This window comes from Mus musculus, chromosome 7, assembly GCF_000001635.26.
Source record: "Mus musculus strain C57BL/6J chromosome 7, GRCm38.p6 C57BL/6J".
NCBI classification, from domain to species: Eukaryota; Metazoa; Chordata; class Mammalia; order Rodentia; family Muridae; genus Mus; species Mus musculus.
In genome coordinates this window covers 29,003,291-29,025,531 of record NC_000073.6, presented here as the reverse complement: position 1 = coordinate 29,025,531, position 22,241 = coordinate 29,003,291, and the positions used below count along the sequence as shown (strand labels likewise).

Genomic DNA, 22,241 nt, shown 5'->3' with positions numbered 1-22,241 from the left:
AACAGAAGGCTGAGGACTGTTGCATAGCTAAAGTCAGAATTGAATTGCCTCTTGAAATTTTGTTTTGGTTTTTGGTGGTTTTTTTGTCTTTGTTTTGTTTTGCCCTGGGTTTGGTCCCAGAATTGCCTAAACTGGGCATGGTGCTGCATGCGTGTAATCCCAGCACTCAGAAGGCTGAGGCAGGAAGATTGGAATTTAAGGTCAGCTTTGGCTATGTAGTGAGTTTCAGGCCAGCCTGGCCTACATGACACTTTGTCTTAAAAAAAAAAAAAAAAAAGCAAAAGAAAGGAAACAAGACAAGACAAAAGATAACAAACAACAAGAAGCTAACATTGTGGCAAATGCCTTTGATCCCAGCACTCAGGGGGCAGAGGCAGGTCTGTAGTTAGATGCAGGCCTGGTCTACAATAATGGGTTCCCAGGCAGCCAAGGCTACATAAACCCTGTCTCAAAAAAGCAGGATCAAAATTATTTTTTAATTTAAAAAAACTCACCATTATTACCTGGGAGCGGTGGCGCACGCCTTTAATCCCAGTAACTAAGAGGCAGAGACAGGCGGATTTCTATGAGTTTGAGGCCAGCCTGGTCTACAAAGCAAGTTCCAGGGCAGCCAGGGCTACACAGAGTAATCCTATCTGGAAAAACCAACACCAACAATAAAACAAAACAAATACCATTATTTTACCAAGAGCATGGCGGCCTTTTACGTTTCTGTTTTGGGATCAGAGGCACGGACCTCCACACCTGTTTATACAGCACTGCAAACCCATCACGCATCTGGCATCTGAGGCAAGCATCCGACCAACGGAGCCTTTTGTCTTATTTTGTGGGATTTTATTGTGTTGTTGTTGTTGTTGTGATTGTTCTTGAAACAAAGTCTTACTATGTCATCCTGGCTGTCCTGGAACTCACTATGTAGACCAGGCTGGCCTGGAACTCTCATGGAGACTGGCCCTGAACCCGGCTGGCCTCGAACAACTCACAGAGATCGCTGCCTCTGCTTCTCAGGTGCTGGGATTAGAACAGTACACCCAAACTTTTGCAAGTAGTTGTTACTGATGCTGAGGCCCTTGAATTCACTCCCTCTCTCTCCTCCCCCTCATCCCCCCTCCCTCCCCTTTTCCTTCCCTGCTCCCCCTCTTCCTTTCCCTCCCCCTCTCTCTCACCTCTCCCACCCACCTCCACAGGCCATGGACAGCCAGAAGCAGTTCACTGGCCCAGAGATCCAGTTCCTGCTCTCGTGTTCCGAAGCAGATGAGAATGAGATGATCAACTGCGAAGAGTTTGCGAACCGCTTCCAGGAACCAGCACGGGACATTGGCTTCAACGTGGCGGTGCTGCTTACCAACCTGTCAGAGCATGTGCCCCACGACCCGCGCCTGCGCAACTTCCTGGAGCTGGCTGAGAGCATCCTGGAGTACTTCCGGCCTTACCTGGGCCGCATCGAAATCATGGGCGCATCGCGTCGCATAGAACGGATCTATTTTGAGATCTCAGAGACCAACCGTGCCCAGTGGGAGATGCCCCAGGTCAGTAGGCCTTGCGTGTTCATGAAGCCTTGGTACCCTGAAAATCCTCTATGGGGCTGTATACACCTTCAGTGTCTGCACCTAACCTACCGGGCTCTGACAAGCCCAGGCCCCTCCCCCAATGTATTGACCCACCACATCTGGCTTTGGCTGTTCTGGGAATCAAACGCAGGGCTTCCTGCATGCTAGGCAAACTACCAATTGAACTATACCCCACATCCCTTCTCAGAGACACTTTGTGGTTCGGGCTGTGATCTTACACAAGCCCAGCTTGCTTGTGGCCACCTCTTGCATGCGCATGCCTTGCGCACTGCAGCAGTAGCATGGGTGTGCCCTCATGGTTGATGCAGTGTGTCCTGACTTGCAACTGACCCTGGGAGCCCCAGTGTCACCCTGATGCCGTCACACATGTGCTTCAATCTGCTGTCCTCTGGGCCCCAGTAGGCCCACGCCAGCTCTCCCATACACCAGCTGTGGCTCCGGGGTACCCTGCCATGCAAGCTAGCACACTCTCAAATAGGCTTCTCAGAACCATTCGAGGAGCAGCCTGGGCCTCTGAGTCCTATCTCAGAGCTCCCTACCCATGAGCCTCCCTCATCCAACCTACCAATGCTTGAAAGCATCTCACACACTCCCCTGAGAGTATGCAAGCTCCAACAGATTCCATGCTGGGTACACTCAGCTCATGTGAGAGCCCCACTTCTACCCTCAGTCCCCACCCTATCCCAGCACCCCAGGGATCCTGCTGCATACAGGTGCACTCACACAAGCTTGGCATGTCCCCAGGGGTACCCGCACACTCCTTCTGCTCTCATAGTCACACACCCATGGCCTCCTTAACCCCACACCCCTCTTACTGCTCCTCAGTAGAAACCCAGCTCTCGTGGATCTGCCCCACCTGCCTAGGGCCCTCTTACATCGGCTCCCACACACTCTTCTTGCACTTACTGTGTAAATGCAGGCCCTTGCATGATCACACCTGTGATCTCCTCTGTGAAGTCCCATGCTTTACCCGCACAGAGCCGCCTCGGGCAGTGTGGTCTCTCTCACACACACACACACACACACACACGCACACGCACACGCACACACAGCTGCCTCGGGCGGTGTGGTCACACCAGCCAGCATCCTCCCCAGATGCCGATGCCCTCTATTCCCACCTGAATCCTCTCTGGGCCCCTCACATCCCATCAGGGCCGCGTGTGCTTTTACACATCCTTGCATGCAGGCTATCTGTGCACAGGCATCTGCAGGAAGCCTCCATTCACCCTGTCCTCCTGGATGGTGCCTGTGCTGTGTTAGTTCTCTCCCTCCTCCCACTCGGCCCCTCGCCTACTCCCTAGTGCATACTCTCTCTCTTTCTGTGAGCTCCCTGAACGCATCGTGTGAACACCCTCCCATACTCCTAAGAATCCACGCATGTCCATGTGGGCCTCATGGGGAGTATGTCACCAGTGAACACTCTACACTTGTCACACACCAGACAGGTACTAGTCTAACCACCCAGCACCTGTCAACTCACTAAATCCTTATAACCTTCAATTGTGCTCCTTTTATGGAAGGAGAAAGTGAGGCCGAAAGAAGTAAGTCAAAAATCACCCAGCTTTTAGTAGCAAAATCAGCTGCAAAACTTTTGCCCTCAACTGCCGTGCTCTGTCCTCCCAGAAACACCAGAAGGAGCCCAGCATGGTGGTGCATGCCTGTGATCCTAGCACTTGGGGAGTGAAGGCAGGAAGACCAGGAGTTCAGGGTCATCCTTAGCAACCCACAGCATTTGAGATGAGCCTAGAATATGTAAGACCCTGGGCATGGACAAATATGTGTGTGCAACCCTAGTACCTGAAAGGCTGAGGCAGGAGGATCACATGTACAGAGGAAACATGTGCTGGTATGGAGATTGTCTCAAAACAAAAACAAAATAAACAAAGGCTAGATTCTGGAGCTAGCTTTTTAAAAACATTTATTTATTTATTTATTTATTTATTTATTTATTTATTTATTTAATGTATGTGAGTACACTGTTGCTATCTTTGTGCACACCAGAAGAGGGCATCGGATCCTATTGCAGATGGTTGTGAGCCACCATATGGTTGCTGGGAACTGAACTCAGGGCCTCTGGAAGAGCAGTCAGTGCTCTTAACCACTGAGCCATCTCTCCAGGCCTGGAGCTAGCTTCCTTCCTTCTTTCTTTCTTTCTTTCTTTCTTTCTTTCTTTCTTTCTTTTTTTTGTTGTTTTGTTTTGTTTTTCGAGACAGGGTTTCTCTGTATAGCCCTGGCTGTCCTGGAACTCACTCTGTAGACCAGGCTGGCCTCGAACTCAGAAATCTGCCTGCCTATGCCTCCCAAATGCTGGGATTAAAGGCATGCGCCACCATGCCCGGCTAGCCGGAAAACTATTAACAGCAGCTCTAACTGCAGAGCATGGCCCTGTGTGTCTCTCATTCCAGCACTTGGGAGGCTGAGGCAGTAGGATCCCAAGTTCTAGCCTGCCTTGGACTGTAAAGTAGGTAGGTTAGGGTTATTCTGAGATAGAGATAGAGATAGAGAGAGAGAGAGAGAGAGAGAGAGAGAGAGAGATACATATGTATATATCGCTCATTTGTAGGCAGTGAACCAAGAATTTACATAGTCCTAGAGAGACACCGAAGGTAACACAGAGCATAAATAAAAAGTAGAGTTTGAGCTTTCAAGAAGCTAGCTCCAGGCCAGGAGTGGTGGCGTACGCCTTTAATCCCAGCACCTGGGAGGCAGAGGCAGGCAGATTTCTGAGTTCGAGGCCAGCCTGGTCTACAGAGTGAGTTCCAGGACAGCCAGAGCTATACAGAGAAAATATAGAAAAAATAGTTTCCCGGCTGCGTGCAGTGGTTCCCGTAGACCTGGGTACTCTGGAGCTGAATGGGGACGGTTGTTTAAAGCCATGAGTTCAGAACCAGCCTGGACAGCATAACAAGGCCATGACTCCTTAAATAAAAGAAATTATGGAATGTGCTTTAATCCTAACATTTGGGAGGCAGAGCCAATGTCTGTGAGTTTGAGGACAGCTCAGGCTAGCATACAATACAACGCTGTCTCCAAAATAATGATGGTAATAAAAATAATAGTGGTAGTGATCATGATCACTGGAGTTATGAATGCTTACTGCTCTTGCAGAAGATCCGAGTTTGCTTACCTGGCCCACATTGGATGGCTCACAGTGTCTGCACTGTAATTCTAGGTCTAGGGGGATCTATGGCCTCTCCCAGGATCTTAGGTCCCCTGTACCCATGTGCACTCGCACATACATACACATAATTTTATTGTTTTTAAAGATTATTTTATATAAGAGTGCTTTGCTTGCACGTAGTGATTTCACCGTGTGTGTGTGTGTGTGTGTGTGTGTGTGTGTGTGCGTGTGTGTGTGTGTCTGGAGAGCATTGAAACCCCTGGAACTAGAGTTACAGATGGTTGTGAGCTATGGATGCTGGGAACCGAGTGGGGTCTTCTGGAAGAGTAGCCAATGTGCTTAATTCTGAATTATGTCTCCAGCCCTACAGATAATTTACAACAATAATAAAGGGAATTGTGGAGTGTGGTGCTGTATATCCACTGATCCCAGCGCTCAGGAGGTGAAGGCAGGGGTATCAGGACTTCAAGGCCATCCTCTATATTTAGTTGTAGCCTAATCTGGACTACTTAAGTCCCAGTCTCAAAGGGGCCTGCTACAATGAACCCCACCATCTGCTCCCCTCTTCTGCAGGTGAAGGAGTCCAAGCGCCAGTTCATCTTCGACGTGGTGAACGAGGGCGGCGAGTCCGAGAAGATGGAGATGTTCGTGAGTTTCTGCGAGGACACGATCTTTGAGATGCAGATCGCAGCTCAGATCTCCGAGCCTGAGGGCGAGCCGGAGGAGGACGAGGACGAGGGCGCAGAGGAGGCTGAGGAGGGCGCGGCGGGTTCCGACGGGTCGGGCTCTGCAGCGGCTGCGGGCGTGTGGGTGTGGCTGGCAGCGACTGCGGGCCGAACTCTACGGGGTCTGAGCTACCGGAGCCTGCGGCGACGCGTGCGGAGGCTGCGGCGGCTGACGGCGCGGGAGGCTGCCACGGCGGTGGCCGCGCTGCTCTGGGCGCTGGTGACCCGCGCGGGGGGCGCGGGCGCGGGCGCGGCAGCCGGGGCGCTGCGGCTGCTCTGGGGCTCGCTGTTTGGCGGTGGGCTGGTAGACAGCGCCAAGAAGGTGACAGTGACGGAGCTCCTGGCAGGCATGCCGGACCCCACCGGCGACGAGGTGCACGGCCAGCAGCCGAGCGGCGCTGGCAGCGATGCAGAGGGCGAGGGTGAGGGAGAAGGCGAAGGCGATGCTGCCGACGGCGCCGGAGATGAAGAGGCTGCAGCGGACCAGGCTGGCACGGGAGGTGCCGACGGGGCGGTGGCCGTGGCAGATGGGAGTCCCTTCCGGCCAGAAGGCGCCGGTGGTCTCGGGGATATGGGTGACACGACGCCAGTGGAGCCCCCCACGCCAGAAGGCTCGCCTATCCTCAAGAGGAAGCTGGGGGTGAGAGAGTCCTGCAAGGCTCCAGGGCATAGAGAGAGAGGGACAGCCGGACAGAAACCCTCAGAGAAAGTCAAACAGAAAGAGGAGAAGCTCGAAATGTGGGGGAGGGAACCGAAGACCTACAGACCAAATTAAAGGATTCAGGGAGGGGCCAGGACTAAAAAGACCAATAGCGCGACAGTGCCAAATACACCAAGAACAACCCTCAGAGAAACACAGAGCTGTAGGTAGTTAATGTGAGAGACAGGTCCTCCAGCATCTTCACACCTTGGTGCTATGACTTGCTGCCTGTGGTCGACAAGGTGATGAGAAGCTGTGAGGGACCAGAGCATCCTCTGAGCAAGAACAGCCGACAGACCTATGATTTCACACGGGGCGATGGGGTGGGGGTGGGGGTGGGGCTAAAGTAGAAGGATCTGAAGTTCAAGACCAGCCTGGGCTACAGAGTGAGAACCCATCACAAGCAGACAAAAGCTCTTTGAATTCAGACTGATTCTGCATAGGACTGTGAGGCAGGCTATCCCCTGAGCCTCAATTTCCTTGATTACCCAGCGGGGGAGAATTACGGCCAGGGGATAACAGGCTAGAAAGAGGTTGGGGAGCACCAAGAGGACTGAGGCCTATGTGTGCCCTACCCTCAGGTGGATGGAGAAGAGGAGGAGCCGCCCCCGGAGCCGGAGCCAGAGCCGGAGCCCGAACCGGAGAAAGCTGAGTGAGTATCTACACGTGGAGGGGGCAGACCCTTGCCTCAACCCTTCTCCTGGACTGAGAGGTTTCTGAAGTCAAGGCCCGCCCTGCGCCCTCCGCCCTCAGCATCGTCAAGCCTGTACTTGACTGAAGGCACCAAGATAGGATGCTCCTTTTAGCTCTAGATCTCTGTGCTTGTGGTTCCTTCCGTCTGGAACACCTCCCCCTTGCCAGACACGTGAAGTTATTCTGATGGGCTGTGGTAAGCTCATCAGAAGACCTGCAAGTTGAAGGCCTCCCTGGACAGGAGCAAGTTCCAGACCATCCTAGGCAACTTAATGAGATGCTGTCTCAAAATAAAAAGTTAAAAAGGGGGTGGGGGGAGAGGCATCTCAGAGATAGAGCACTTGCCCGGCATACCCAGGGCTCCAGGGCCCCGCTTTAATTCCTACTGCTGCAAACCAGAAAACGTTCTGTGTTGCTTTCTTTACAATGCTGGGGATAAGACCCAGGGCAGCTGCCCATGCTAGCCGAGTGCTCTGCCACCGAGCCCTGTCCCCACCCACATTACTCAGCTCCATTTAATGGATTTAATGGAGTCTGTGCAGGCAAGGCTGATGCTTGTCTCAGCATCCTGGGTTCCGAGTACCATCTAGACCTGACCTGGGGTGGGGTGTCCCACAAATGAGTGACAATGAATGAATGAATGAATGAAGTACCCAAGTGTTTTCTGTGTCCTACAGTACAGAGAATGGAGAGAAGGAAGTCCCCGAGCCACCTCCAGAGCCCCCCAAGAAGACACCACCTCCACCCCCTCCAAAGAAGGAGGAAGCTGGAGGAGCAGGCCTGGAAGAATTCTGGGGTGAACTGGAAGTACAGAGAGTGAAATTCTTGGTGAGGACCCAGCAGGGCCGTACTTAAGCTTTCTTTTCTTGGGAGACCTACCTCTCCCCAAGCTCGGCTCACAGAGGAACTCTCTAAGAGGGGACAGAGCTGTCCTCAGGCAACACTGGGAGGTCTGAACCCATCTCCTCATGGAGGATGTCTGGAGACAGCATCCTGTCCCTGCCCCAGGCCAGTCCTGACTTGCGCTGAGGTCTAGGGAGATAGGTTGAATGGAAGGTGGTTCTATGAGGAATTGTGGGAGGAATAGGGAAGGAGTTGTGGGGAGGAAAATATGTCGTGGTCTGCTTGATGCCTGCTCCCAGCAAAGGAGACTGTAGCAGGGCTGGGGATATGGACTCCAGTCTACCCGGATGGAAATCCCAGGTATGGGATTGGGGCGTGGCTCAGTGGCATGAGAGCCCTGGATTCCACCTAGAGAATCCCTACTCTCAAATAAATGGTTTGCAGATCCTTGGCTAAGTGACCTTGGGAAAGACACCTCCCAGAGCCTTAAAGGGCCGTCACAGCAACAGTTCTTATGTAAAGCTGTGCTGAGAGCAAAGCAAGTCCATGCATAGGAAATTCTCTGCCGAAGTCTTGATCTCCAGCGCGCACTCCATGAGTAGGAGCTTGTGGGGAGCCATATAGGATCAGGGGCCTTCACTGTGGGTAAATAGTGAGATGCGGTCAGAGATGAGGCCGCACCCTGAACTCTTTTCTCTCTCCTTCTAGAACTACTTGTCGAGGAATTTCTACACACTGCGGTTCCTGGCCCTCTTCCTGGCCTTTGCCATCAACTTCATCTTACTGTTTTATAAGGTGTCTATCCTGTGGCCACAGGCCATGGAGCAGGGAGAAGGGAGGGTGGTGGGGGACATTCCAGATTTAGCCTTCTTAGGAGAGTTCAGCCTAGACAGCTGGTGCTGATTTGGGGTGCCCTGTGGGGCTGAGTGGAGGTGGCTGGGCCCATATGGGACAGGTGTCTGAGTGCATTCAAGAGTTAGTGCAAGACACAGAGCTGCTTCCCTGCCAGCCTCGGCACCTGCCGGGCAGTACCCAGGTGTGGAAGTCCCCTCAGAGCACCCAGCGGTGCAGCGACTTCAGAGCGGTGTGTGGAGGAGAAAGTGGGCAGCTGATGGAACAGAGGTAGAGAGGGCGAGGAGCCGGACCTCCTGAAGCTACAGGGAGATTCATGTCCTTGCCAGGGGCTTAGATAAGGACACAGAGGCTGGCTAGACACAGATGGCGGTGAGCCAATGTTTAATCTCTCCCTGCCTCTGCCTCCTGGTCCTCAAAATGGGATCAAAACCACATTTGCATCTGAGACTTCTGAAGACACACAGGCCTCTGCACGTTCTAGGCCAGCTAGGCCTACCACAGAGTCAGACTTTATCTCAAACAGTGAGATGAATACAGGAGAATCAAGAGTTTGAGGTCATTCTTGCCTATACAGAGAGTTTGAAGTCCGTCTGGGCCACATGAGGCCCAGTTATTCATTCATAAATAAATAAATAAATAAATAAATAAATAAACATGAGGCCCAGTCCTAAGGAAAGAAAGAAAAAAAGAAAGAAAGAAAGAAAGAAAGAAAGGAAGAAAGAAAGAAAGCATTGCAACAGTTCCTGGATCTAGAAAGTGCCCTTGAGGCCTGGTGTGGTGGCGTATATCCATAGTCTCCATACTTGGGAAGCTGTCACAGAAGATAAATAGTTTGAGGCTAGCCTGGGCTATATAGAAAATCTCAGGCAAGCCTATTCTATCAAGATACTATGTTAAAAAGCAATGTTGATGGGAGTGGTGATGAAAACCTTTAACCCCAGCACTCAAGACACAGAGACAGATGGATCTTCCAGAGTTTAAGGCTAGCCTGGTCTACATAGTGAGACCCAGTCTCAAAAGGGAGAAGCAAGGAGGGAGAGGAGACAAAAGAATTGTATAAATGCTCCTGCTTGTGAGTTCTGGCTTAACAGGCCAGGTACCACAAGGCTCCTCTCTATGATTTGCCTTTGACCCATTTCAGGTCTCAGACTCTCCACCAGGGGAGGATGACATAGAAGGTTCCGGTGCTGGGGACATGTCAGGGGCAGGGTCTGGTGATGGCTCTGGCTGGGGCTCCAGGGCCGGCGAGGAGGTAGAGGGCGATGAAGATGAGAACATGGTGTACTACTTCCTGGAGGAGAGCACCGGCTACATGGAGCCTGCCCTGAGGTGCTTGAGCCTGCTGCACACGCTGGTGGCCTTTCTCTGCATCATTGGCTACAACTGTCTCAAGGTGGGACATGACCTGTGACTGTGGCCCTGGGGCTATGGAGGATGCTTGCAGGGAGGACCTAGGACAGTGGCTGGGACAGGCGGCTTTAGGTTGGGTAAAAATAGTAACCAACAGCACAACCAATCGGATACTGGCAAAGATGCCAACTAACAAGGATGCTTCTGCAAATGGGAGCTAATGCAGACCACAGCTGACAGGCGAAGCCCCGGATTCTCTGTACCATCCATACATTGCTGTGTGCATTTCCCTATCCAGGGGGCAAATTTATCATGGGGAATGTTATTTCCCACCTGCTAACCAGTTGAGTTAGGATCTCCTTGAATTGGAGAGCTGGAGAGATGGCTTCAACAGTTAAGAGTACATACTGCTCTTGCAGAGGACCAGAGTTCACTTCCCAGCACCCATGTCAGGCAGCTTAGGCAGCCTGTAATTTCAGCTCCAGGGGATCTGGTGCCCTCTTCTGGCCTCCGAAAGTACTGCACTTGTGTGCACATGCACACAAACATACACATAATTGAAACTAATGAAAATAAAAACTCTAAAAGATCTCTGCAAAGGGGCTGGAGAGAGGGCTCAGTGATTAAGAGGGTTGCTGCTCTTGCAGAGGACCAGGGTTTGGTTCCCAGCACCCATGCAGAGTGGCTCACAAATGACTGACTCCATCTGTAGAAGGGTCTGATGTGATCCTCTGACCTCTATGGTCACCTACATACACATAACAGCATGCACTCTCACAAACACATACGTACACACTTAAAAGACTTTTTTTAATATAAAAATCTCTGAGAAGCTGGGTCCATGCCAGTGCAGGCTTGCAATCCCAGAAGACAGAAGGATATTGAGTTCTGGGCCAGCCTGGGTTATATAGGGAGATCCTATTTCCAAAATAATGGCGGTATGGACATACAAGCCCTCAACCCTATCAAGTAGCTGTTGATCATTGATGATTGCTGTCAAAGGGAAGAAACACATTTCTTCAGGAGCGTAGTCTGGGGTAGCTTGCCGGTGCTCCAGTGGAATGACCCACACCCATTTGTATATGAAAAATACTAACTGGACTCATGGGTTATATTTAAAAATAAAATAAAACAAAAGACAAGGCGTGGCATAGTGGCACACACCTTTAGTCTCGTTGCTCAAGAGGCAGAGACAGGCAGATATCTGCAAGTTCCAGGCCAGCCTGGTCTAAATAAAAGAAAGATCTGTCTCTTGCTTAAGATGCTTCTGGGGTCTCAGATGTGAGAGGGGAATAGATTCTGATATACACCTGATATGTCAAGGTTTGTTGAGGCCCCCAAGGCATCTGTTGGGTTCTGCAGGTCTGGAAGCTTATGTAAATTTTGTAGGTTTTTTTTCTGAGTTAACACAGCTCTTTGGTTCAGAGTCCTTCTGTATGTTGTGTCTGCAACTTGACCCTCCTTCCATGGCTTCCACCTGCCTCTGTCTTATATACCCAGTGAGCCCGAGTTGACACCCTCCTCTGGAGCCCCAGCCTGCAGCAGAGAAGGGGGTGCCCTCAGCTTGCCCTTTCCCTCCTACTCTTGCCCGCACTTCCACACCCACCTTCCACCGTCTGCCTGTCCCTCCCCAGCAACCCCTGAACCTCTACCAGCACCCCCCATCTTTCTACCCTGAAGACCGAGGCAGCTCCTTTGGTGCCATTCACAGGCTGCAGGCAGGTCTCATGGCTTCTGCAAAGGCCATGGTCTCCCTCCCCGCATAACTCATGTGGCCCCTCACCCCTGCCTCCCTCCATCCCTAGGTGCCCCTTGTCATCTTCAAGCGGGAGAAGGAGCTGGCCCGGAAGCTGGAGTTTGATGGCCTCTACATTACAGAGCAGCCCGAGGATGATGACGTGAAGGGACAGTGGGACCGCCTGGTGCTCAACACGCCGTAAGTGACCAGCCCCACCTCAGGGGAGCAGAGGGGGCGGGGCTAGGTTCCCACTCCAGCCCAGGCCTGGGCTTCCAGAGAGCAAGACCCCTGAGGCCTGGCTTGTTCTCTCTAAGCCTGGTCATCGTCCCCATCCAGTGGACACGTTAAAGTTCCTCTGGGTGTGGGATTAGTGTGCCGGCTCTATGGGTAAGCTACTTCCTGTTCACCATGACAACCCGATGCAGATCCTCAGCAGCAGTATAAAAGCCTGGATGTGGCTGGCAGGTGCCTGGCATCCCAGACTAGGAAGCGAAGATAGAAGGATCCGTGGGGCTCACAGACTGTCTTGGCTAGGGTTTCCATTGCTATGAAGAGACACCATGACCAATGCAATGCTAATAAAGGACAGCATGTAATTGGGGCTGGTTTATAGGTTCAGAGGTTCAGTCCATTATCATCATGGCAGGAAGCATGGCAGCATGCAGGCAGGCATGGTGCTGGGGAGCTGAGCTCTACATCTTGTTCGAAAGCAAACAGAAGAACTGGCTTCCGGGCAGTTAGGATGAGGGTCTTAAGGCCCACCCCCAAAGTGACACACTTCCTCCAACAAGGTCACACCTACTCCAGCAAGGCCACACCTCCTAATAATGTCACTCCCTGGGCCAATCTTATTCAAACCACCACACTGACCAAGTAGTCTAGCCATATGGTAACCTCAAAGTTCAGTCAGAGACCCCTGTCTCAAAAAGAAATGTGGAGAGGGCTAGAGAGATGACTCAGCAGTGAAGAGCACTGGCTTCTCTTTCAGGGGACCTAGGTTTGATCCTCAGTCCTTATATGGTGGCTCCAATCATCCTGTAACTGCAGTTGCAAAAGATCTGACCCCTCCCTCCCGCTTTTTCTGGTCTCCAACACACACGCAGGCAAAATGTCCATACACTCAAAATAATAAATAAGGTTTGAATGTGAAATAGACTCTAGAGCCAGGTGTGATTGCTTACACTCGTATTCCAGCACTTGTGAGCTTGAGGCAGGAGGATAATTTGAGGGCAGGAGCTAAAGTGATCCCTGTCCCATTTCATCGCTCCCTGGCCTAGCCCCTGGCTGCTGATCCTTCCCTTACGTCTTAGTCACTGTTCGGTTGCTGTGAAGCAACACCATCAAGTCTTATATGAAGAAAGCATTTCATTGGAGGCTGCTTACAGGTTCAGAGGCTTAGTTTGTTATCATGGTGGCATGCAGGCAGGCATGGTGTTAGAGAAGTACCTGAGAGCTGCATCTTGATCTCCAAGAAGAGAGACAGAGACAGAGACAGAGACAGAGAGACAGAGAAAGACTGAGCCTGGTGTGGGGTCTGGAGACCTCGCAGTGAGGCACCTCCTCCAATAAGGCCACACCTCTTCATCCTGCCCGGATGCCTCATTCAGGACTGAAAGTGCAAATACCTGAGCCTCTGGGTATCAGCCTCATTCAAACCAGCACACCACCCTAACCTCCTCACTCTTCTCTCTTGACAGGTCTTTCCCTAGCAACTACTGGGACAAGTTTGTCAAGCGGAAGGTGAGAGGACGGTGTGTGTGTGTGTGTGTGTGTGTGTGTGTGTGTGTGTGTGTGTGTGTGTAGGGAAGGGCTGCTAGGCTCAGTCCCCTGGGGCCTAGGACCACCTCTGGCCTTGCCAAGTGTTTATTTTGTATGGAAGCCTGAGCAAGATGCTGTGTCCCTCTCAAGAGTTTCCCCTGGGGAACACAGGCACGGTGACCAGATGCATGTAAAGGGCCCAGGGTGGGGACTCAGTCTGTAGGCGTATTCGAGAGGAGATGAGCAACAATGTGGTAAGGGCAGTTAAGAGTTGTCTCTTAGCTGGGCATAGTGGTGCACACATTTAATCCCAGCACTTGGGAGGCAGAGGCAAGCGGATCTTTGGGAGTTTGAGAGCAGCCTGGTCTACAGAGTGAATTCCAGGATAGCCAGGGCTACACAGAGAAACCCTATCTCTAAATGTCTCTCTGAGGATCTGAAGATATAGCTTAGTTGAGCATGCACAAAGCCCTGGGTTCAATCCCCACTGCTGTATAAAATTTAGGATGATGGTACAAGCCTATACACATGAGATGGAGGCAGGAAGATCATAAATTTAAGGTTGTCCTCATCTACACAATGAGTTTGTGGCTAAATTGTGCTACGTGAGATCCTGTCTCCATAAAACCCCAAACCAAACCAGGAACTACGTGGATATATGGAGGGATGGATGAATGGATGGATGGACGGATAGATGAATGGGTGGATGGAGAGATGGCTTTGTAGCCAGACTTTGGCTGCTTTATGGGTTCTTTCATTCTTCCACCCTTCTCTGCCCTTTTCTACCCTCTCAACCCCCTAATACCAGGAAGGAGGGGGAAAAGGATAGAGATGAAAGGAGGTGCCAATATTGTTAGACTACTTCCCGCTGACTAGAGGATCAAATTCCTTGGGGCAAGTTTGTTCTTCACTGTCAAGACATCTAGTTTATTCTTCTTGTTCTTTCTTCTTTGCACATAACTACTTAACAAACAGCAGCCAACCAACAACACACCTCTTGGGGGCCCAAGCATTTATTTAACCTCTGAAAAGTCTCCAGAATTCCAAATGTCACACAATCACAGAAAGTATCTGCAGCTGGCAAAATCACACCCCTGCTAGAGCACAAGACAAATCATAGTCGGCTGCTGTGGACAGTCTGAAGCAGCCCCATGTCCCATACCTGGGATTAAAAAACAAAAATATTTCCATAATGTTTCTGTGCTTTTAAAAGAAATCAAAGCTCCAAAATTGTCACTACATGGCTTAGTAATTAAGAGATCTTTTGGTGTTGGAGAGATGGCTCAGTGGTTAAAAGCACTGACTGCTCTTCCGAAGGTCCTGAGTTCAAATCCCAGCAACCACCTGGTGGCTCACAACCATCCGTAATGAGATCTGATGCTCCCTTCTGGGGTGTCTAAAGACAGCTACAGTGTACTTACATAAAATAAATAAATAAATCTCGAGAGAGAGAGAGAGAGAGAGAGAGAGAGAGAGAGAGAGAGAGAGAGAGAGAGAGAGATCTTTCTGCTCTTCCAGAACCCAGAACCAGGGGCTCTGATACTCTTCTCCTGGATTTGGTGGGCACCCACTCACAATCACACAGGCACATACACATAATACTAACTCAATAATAAATCTTGAAAGAGGTAAACCCACATGAGAACTTGGCAACAGATCTTTGAAATGCAATAAAGGCTGCAGTAATTGCTCAGCCATTAAGAGCACTGACTGCTCTGTCAGCGGACCTGGATTTAGTTCTCAGCATCCACATGGTGGCTCACAACCACCCTGTAACTGCAGCTCCAGTGTATGGGATGACCTTTTACAGCCTCTGTGGGCACTGCACACACATAGCAACACAGACATAAACCGTTAAAATAACTAAATGGCCAGGGGGTGCGGCTTTATGCCTTTTATCCCAGCACTTGGAAGGTAGATGCCAACAGATCTCAATGAATTTGAGGCCAGCTTGGTCTATAGAGTGAATTCCAGGCTCAAAAAATAAAATAAAATAAAATAAAAACTGTATCGGTATCAGTGTGGAAGTGCGGGAAAGTGTGTGTGCTGGCCAGGAAAGGTTGCTGTTCTGTTAGAGGGGTCTGGAGTGGCCCTCGGAGGGACCAAGAGGCAGTGTGGCTGTGTAAGTGAACAGAGTGCATCAAACTGCTCTAGAGGACGGGGTCCCGGTTACACAGCCTCTGTCTGCCTCTCCAAACAGTGGTTTCCCTATTAATTTGGCTATTGCATCTGCCAGATGTTGGACCTCCCTCCTTGTCTGCAGAAATCAGGCCCTTCCTCCCAAAAAAATGCTCCCCCTATGTCTCATGTAAAGTTGAGTGACCCTAGAAACCCTCTACAGGCAATGTCCCCTTCCCCAACTCCAGCCTGGCACTCTCTCCTACAGGTTCTGGACAAACACGGGGACATCTTTGGGCGGGAGCGGATTGCGGAGCTGCTGGGCATGGATCTGGCCTCTCTGGAGATCACAGCCCACAATGAGCGCAAACCTGACCCTCCACCGGGCCTGCTGACATGGTGAGGGGGACACCTATGCCGGAGATGGGCCAGGGGACATGGCTAGTGCCTTGACGCCCAGGCATCTGGCTGTCTCCCTTCCTGTTCCCTCAGGATCATGTCTATCGATGTCAAATACCAGATCTGGAAGTTTGGAGTCATCTTCACAGACAACGTAAGGGGGGCTATGGATGGAGAAGGTTGCCCCAGGAAAGGAAGGAGTCTGAATGAGGGAATAGCTCGTGCAAAGCCCCTAGGGTGGGAATGTGCCCAGGACTCCCTGACCCCAGAAAGATTCCTAAGCCTGTGTCCCCTGTCCTCGGAACGTCCTTCCCATTGTTGTGGGTCTCCTGTAGCTGATCTGCTCCCTGGTCCTCTTCTGCTCTGGAGCAGATAGATACTCCCCTAGGCAGAGACTGCGTCTGCCCTTGCTCTGAGGCATCTTCGCATGTTTCCTGACTCTGACCCGTTTATATTCAGTCTTTCCTGTATCTGGGCTGGTACATGGTGATGTCCCTCCTGGGGCACTACAATAACTTCTTCTTTGCTGCCCACCTCCTGGACATCGCCATGGGAGTCAAGACGCTCCGCACCATCCTTTCATCTGTCACTCACAATGGAAAGCAGGTGTGGAGAGGACCTGGCAGGGGCCTGCGTGGAGGTGTGGGAGTGGCAGAGGGAGAGGGGTGGTGATCAAGAGATACTGGGGAAGTGGGCATGATAGCTGTGTTTGTGGGAACAAGGAAGTGAGGGCGGAGTCATCTTTGAGGGGCGGGGGTAAAGAGGTGTCTTAGAGTGGTGGGAGGGGAGGGGCTTCCCGAGAGGGGAGAGGCGTGGTAATCTGAAAAGGTCTGAGCCAAGATTAGAACATTCTTTGGTTTGTTCTTGTGCGTTGTGGGGAGGTTATTTCAGACGCTCCAGTCTATGTAGCCCTGAGTGTTCTGGAACTCACTGTTTAGACCAGGCTGGCCTTGAACTCAGAGATCTGCTTGCCTCTTCCTCCCGACTGTTGGGATTAAAGGCATGCACCACCACAACAGGCCTAGGGCATTCTGGGAGAGGGCAGAATGGAGCGTGGAAGAGGCTCCAGAATCCAAAGGGTCAGAGAATTGAGGGCCCTATCTAGAAGGACCTAGAGCTGACGAGTGCTCACCTGTCCCCAGCTGGTGATGACCGTAGGGCTCCTGGCCGTAGTGGTCTACTTGTATACAGTGGTGGCCTTCAACTTCTTCCGCAAATTCTACAACAAGAGCGAAGATGAGGACGAGCCTGACATGAAGTGTGATGACATGATGACGGTGAGCCCTTCCCCCATGCCCGTTCGCAAGTTACTAAATAGCTTCATTAGAGTTACTGTTGCTGTGGTGAAACAACTGGCCAAGAGCAGCTTAAGCAGGAACAGGTTTGTTTCACAGTTCCATCCAACAGTTTATCCCCCAAAGCAGTAAGGGTCGCAACTCAAGCAGGGCTGGAACATGGAGGAAGGAGCTGATGCAGAGGCCATGGAAGGGTGCTGCTTACTGGCTTGCTCCTCGTGGCTTTCTCAGCCTGCTCTCTCATAGAACCCAGGACCTCCAGCCCAGAAGTGGCCCCATCCACAATGGACTGAGCCCTTCCCCCATCAATTACTACTTAAGAAAATGAAGAGGAAAAAAAAAAAAGAAGCTGGGTGTGGGTGTGGTGGCTCATGCATTTAACCCAGAACTGGGGTGTCAGAGGCACGTGGATCTCTGTGAGTTCCTCACCAGCCAGGGCTACACAGCAAGACCTTATCTCAAAACAAGACAAAAGTGCCTTCAGATCGTTGGTGGCATGGCTGTAGCTGGGCCATGGAGCTGAGGCTCGCAGGATCATCCACAGCAGCTGTGGGCATTGCTGTTGGAAAGGCAACTTTCTGTACTCCCTGAGTGGGATGACTCAGAGCAAACAACTCGCCTACTCCCTCTGGCCTGGCCACCTGGGACTTCCCAGAGCTACCGCAGGAAGGCCCAAAAGGAAGATGTGGGATGGTGGTGGTCCACATCTTTAATCTCAGCACTTGGGAAGGCAGAGGAAGGCAGATGGATCTCTGAGTTCCAGGACAGCCAGGGCTACACAGAGAAACCCTGGCTCAGAACTAACCCCTCACCCCCTGCCAACAAAAAAAGACACAACAAAACGAAAAATCAGAGATCTGGCCCTACCTGAGTCTAACCACAGTCCTTATTGCTTCTAATTTTTGGCTTCCTGGTCCTTTTTCAGTTCCTCTAGGACCACATGTTTCCTTCCACTTCTGCTCTTCTGCATTGACCTTTCTCTGCCCTGTACCAAGCCTAACAGCCACACCCCTTCGCCTGACATCTTACTTTCCAAATTAAATGCTGCCTACCAATACTTGGGCCCGGGCATCAACATAATCGGTCACTTCTTCATCTCCCTCCTTGTCTTTGTTCATAGTAGCTTCTTTCTTCAGCCCCACCAAACTTATTTCAGTTCCTCATGAAAGCAAAAAGCAGTTTCTCTCTCTCTCTCTCTCTCTCTCTCTCTCTCTCTCTCTCTCTCTCTCTCCATATATGGTTTTTGCTTACATGTATGTCTGAGTTACAGACAGTTACAACCACATGGCCACATGGTGTGTCTGGGAATTGAACCTGGGTCCTTTGGTAGAGGAGCTGATCCAACTATCTAGTCTCCTACCTCTCAAAATAAAATAAAATAAACTTTGGTCCATGTGTGATTAGGTTGGAGCCCAGGGCCTTGATACACACCCAGGCCTCTCCCAGCGAATCCTCTCTTCCCCATTGGTGGTGTACCATGTGGTTTTGAGTACCTGGAACATTCTCTCCCATCACCCATCACCCATTCTGGTAACACCTCCTTCGGGTTCCAGCTTGGAGACTCTTCCCCCTCCCGCATGAAGCCATTCTGGTCTCAGCTCTGAGGCTAGGCATGCATCCTGGAGCTTGTAAGAGTTCTTGCACTTTCTTCAGCTCCTAGTAATGACAGTGTTCCTCCCTGATCCCTCTCTCCCCGTCACCTCACACTAACTTTCTGGTCCTTCCAATTCTCAACATAGTCAAGGTTGCCCTTGAACTTGTGATCCTCCAGCCTCTCCCTGAGATGCCAGCCATGTGACACCATCCTGTTTTAGGTGATGCTGGGGATCATGTCCAGGGCCTCATGCATACCAGATGAGCACCCCATCTGGATACAACTGGGGTTCACCTCCAGCTCCGACCCTTGCATTAGTCACATTTCTACCCAATGTGACCAGCAAAGGCAACTTGGGAAGAGGGATTGTTCTGACCCTACTTTGAGAATACAGTCCACCGTGGCGGCAAGAGCACAAGGTGGCTGGTCACTGTAATCCCCAGTCAGAAAGCCGTTCGAGAAGAATGCCTTTGTAGGGAGAATCTCTTGTGTACTGTGTGGAAACATCTGTCAATCAAAAGCCAATGACCTACAAGCTGAGGCAGGAAGTAGGAGGTGGGAGTTCCAGCAGGGAGAGAGGAACTGTGGGATAGCATCAGGCACAGGAAGAGATTCTCCTGGAACTCTGAGGAGACAGACACCTGAAGCCAAGGAGAGGTAGCTAGCCATGTGGTACTCAGAATAGAATAAATGTGTTAAGTAAGTTATGAGCTAGTCAGGGAAGAAGCCCAAGTGTATGGCCTAGGCATTTATTCATGAATAATTAAGTCTCATAGTCATTATTTTAGAAACTTGCTTTTTTTTTTTTTTTAATTCATTCTGGGACTCCAAACCCACACTGGGGCCACATTCAGGCTAGGTCTTCCTGTCTCAATAACCCGATCTAGAAACTTCCTCATGGACGTGTCCAGAAGTGTGTCTTCTAGTTGAGTCTAGATCCTGTCAGATGATGATCTGAACAATCGCGAGCCCATGCCTTCCTGTGACAGCCATGACACTACCCAGCTGTGAGAGGCAAGGCCCAGGGTTCTCTGCCACTGCTCTGTCTCCAGGCCCACCTAGTCCAGGCTTCCGGTAGGTGCTGTGGCTGTTAACTGGGCGGCCTGCCCCTTCTCCCCAGTGCTACCTGTTCCACATGTATGTGGGCGTCCGGGCCGGTGGAGGGATCGGGGACGAGATCGAGGACCCGGCCGGCGATGAATATGAACTTTACCGGGTCGTCTTCGACATCACCTTTTTCTTCTTCGTTATCGTCATTCTGCTGGCTATCATTCAGGGTCAGTGCTGGCTGGGGGGTGGGGGGGAGGGGTGCATAGTCCCTAGAGGCTGGCTAGCTCGATGGTTAGCTCCCTGGCTTAGCCCCTCCTTACTGTGAGACCTGAGACAGGTGGTCTCTCTGAGCTTTGGTTTCTCCATCTGAAAAATGGAGGAGTTGAAACAAGGCACCACAGCTGGGCAGTGGTGGCGCACGCCTTTAATTTCAGCACTCAGGAGGCAGAGGCAAGTGGTTCTCTGAGTTTGAGGCCAGCCTGGTCTACAGAGTGAGTTCCAGGTCAGCTGGGGCTACACAGAGAAACCCTGTCTCGAAAAACAAACAAACAAAAAACAACCCCCCCAAAACAACAGCAACAACAACAAAAAAAAAATCCCAGGTACCAGAGACCTACCATAAGCTTGAGGCCAACCTGGTCTCTGTTCCAGGCCAGCTGAAGCTACATAGGGAAAAAATAACTAGGGTGTTACTGGTACTAAGCTCAGAGACTGCCAGGAAGATTAAGCCCTGCATTGCTTTGAAGTGTGTGTCTATCCTAAGTACTCAGTAAACACCTGCTTCTCCTCTTCTTGGGAAGTGTGATAAGAGTAAGAAACACGGCCCAGAGGTACTCGGTGAACCTGGGTCTTGACCTATGTCCTGCCACCTCAGGTCTGATTATTGATGCTTTTGGGGAGCTCCGAGACCAACAAGAGCAAGTGAAGGAAGACATGGAGGTGCGTTGTGCCCAAGAGTGAATCTAAGGAATTATGGGATACATAGGGACAAATAATTGGGGATATTACTGGTACTAACCTCAGAGCTTGCCAGGGAGATTAAGCCACACATTCCTTTGAAGTACTCAATAAACACCTGCTTCTATTCTGCTTGGGAAGTGCGGTGAGGTTAGGAAACGCATGGGAGCAAGGCAAGGCCCAGAGGTACTAGATGTCACCGAGCCTTCCTTGACTCTGACATCTTCCGTTGTCCTCAGACCAAGTGCTTCATCTGTGGAATAGGCAGTGACTACTTCGACACAACCCCACATGGGTTTGAGACCCACACTCTAGAAGAGCACAACCTAGCCAATTACATGTGAGTGTGGGAAGTGATGGGTGATCAGAGGGTGGGAGTGAGCCTGTTGATAGCCAGGGCAGGACCGCTGAGCCTGGGCCAGCTGCAGAAAAGGATGTGGGTGTCCGTGTGGGTAGGGTTTAGACAATCAGAAATCAAGCATCACTGTGGCTCTGTGAAAAAGTGAAATCCCCTAGTGAGGGGATGGGGGCGTGGCTCAGTGGTAGAGCCCCTGCCTAGAATCCCCCAGTGAGGGGCTGGGGGCGTGGCTCAGTGGTAGAGCCCCTGCCTAGAATCCCCCAGTGAGGGGCTGGGGGCGTGGCTCAGTGGTAGAGCCCCTGCCTAGAATCCTCCAGTGAGGGGCTGGGGGCGTGGCTCAGTGGTAGAGCCCCTGCCTAGAATCCTCCAGTGAGGGGCTGGGGGCGTGGCTCAGTGGTAGAGCCCCTGCCTAGAATCCCCCAGTGAGGGGCTGGGGGCGTGGCTAAATGGTAGAGCCCCTGCCTAGAATCCTCCAGTGAGGGGCTGGGGGTGTGGCTCAGTGGTAGAATTTCTGCCTAGCATGCACTGGGCTCTGGGTTTCATCTTCAACACCAGGAAATAAAACTAAATCTCGATGCAAGTGTGGTTCTTACCTTCCTCCTGTGGTCCTCTGTCCCTCAGGTTTTTCCTGATGTATTTGATAAATAAGGATGAGACAGAGCACACTGGTCAGGTAAGAGGTGCTAACGAGGAACGCGTAGGGGACATGGCTCAAGCCACTCCAGCCGGCTGTTGTCTAGTTACACCCTAGTGTACTCAGTAAACTAGTCTTAAGAGAATCAGCAGGCAGCAGAGAATCCATTATCAAGCGTGTGAAGATGTGACCACGAGACTCTTATCCTGTCAACCCTAGGAGTCGTATGTCTGGAAGATGTACCAGGAAAGGTGCTGGGATTTCTTCCCTGCTGGAGACTGTTTCCGCAAGCAGTATGAGGACCAGCTTAGCTGAGGTCTGCAGCTGGCCCTCCCCCACCTCAAGTGCCTTCTCCACTGCGAGCTCCTCCCCAGGCAGCTGGGGACAGATGATCCTGAACTAGACCAATAAATCCTGTGCTACACCCCCACCATTATTGTGTTGGTCATTTAAATCTGGCAGGGTAGGCACCCAAAAATCTC

At 51.3% G+C, this 22,241-nt stretch overlaps 1 protein-coding gene across 13 annotated transcripts in view; it reads left to right on the top strand.

Annotated features, from left to right (window-relative positions):
• Ryr1 (ryanodine receptor 1, skeletal muscle) overlaps positions 1-22,192 on the top strand; it is a 121,840-nt gene extending 99,648 nt beyond the window's left edge. For 11 of the 13 annotated variants that reach the window (XM_006539689.3, XM_030242251.1, XM_006539688.3 and 8 more), the window contains 17 exons: positions 1,188-1,529; positions 5,266-6,057; positions 6,699-6,769; positions 7,488-7,638; positions 8,362-8,448; positions 9,650-9,901; positions 11,664-11,794; positions 13,294-13,336; positions 15,741-15,871; positions 15,965-16,025; positions 16,331-16,477; positions 17,014-17,148; positions 19,881-20,037; positions 20,685-20,749; positions 21,007-21,107; positions 21,747-21,798; positions 21,979-22,192. In XM_006539689.3, coding sequence (XP_006539752.1) covers positions 1,188-1,529; positions 5,266-6,057; positions 6,699-6,769; positions 7,488-7,638; positions 8,362-8,448; positions 9,650-9,901; positions 11,664-11,794; positions 13,294-13,336; positions 15,741-15,871; positions 15,965-16,025; positions 16,331-16,477; positions 17,014-17,148; positions 19,881-20,037; positions 20,685-20,749; positions 21,007-21,107; positions 21,747-21,798; positions 21,979-22,074 — 2,814 coding nt within the window. In that variant the 3' untranslated portion in view covers positions 22,075-22,192. The other 2 variants (XR_003946422.1, XM_030242254.1) reach the window with 2 other exon arrangements.
• Positions 22,193-22,241: the final 49 nt, after the last annotated feature.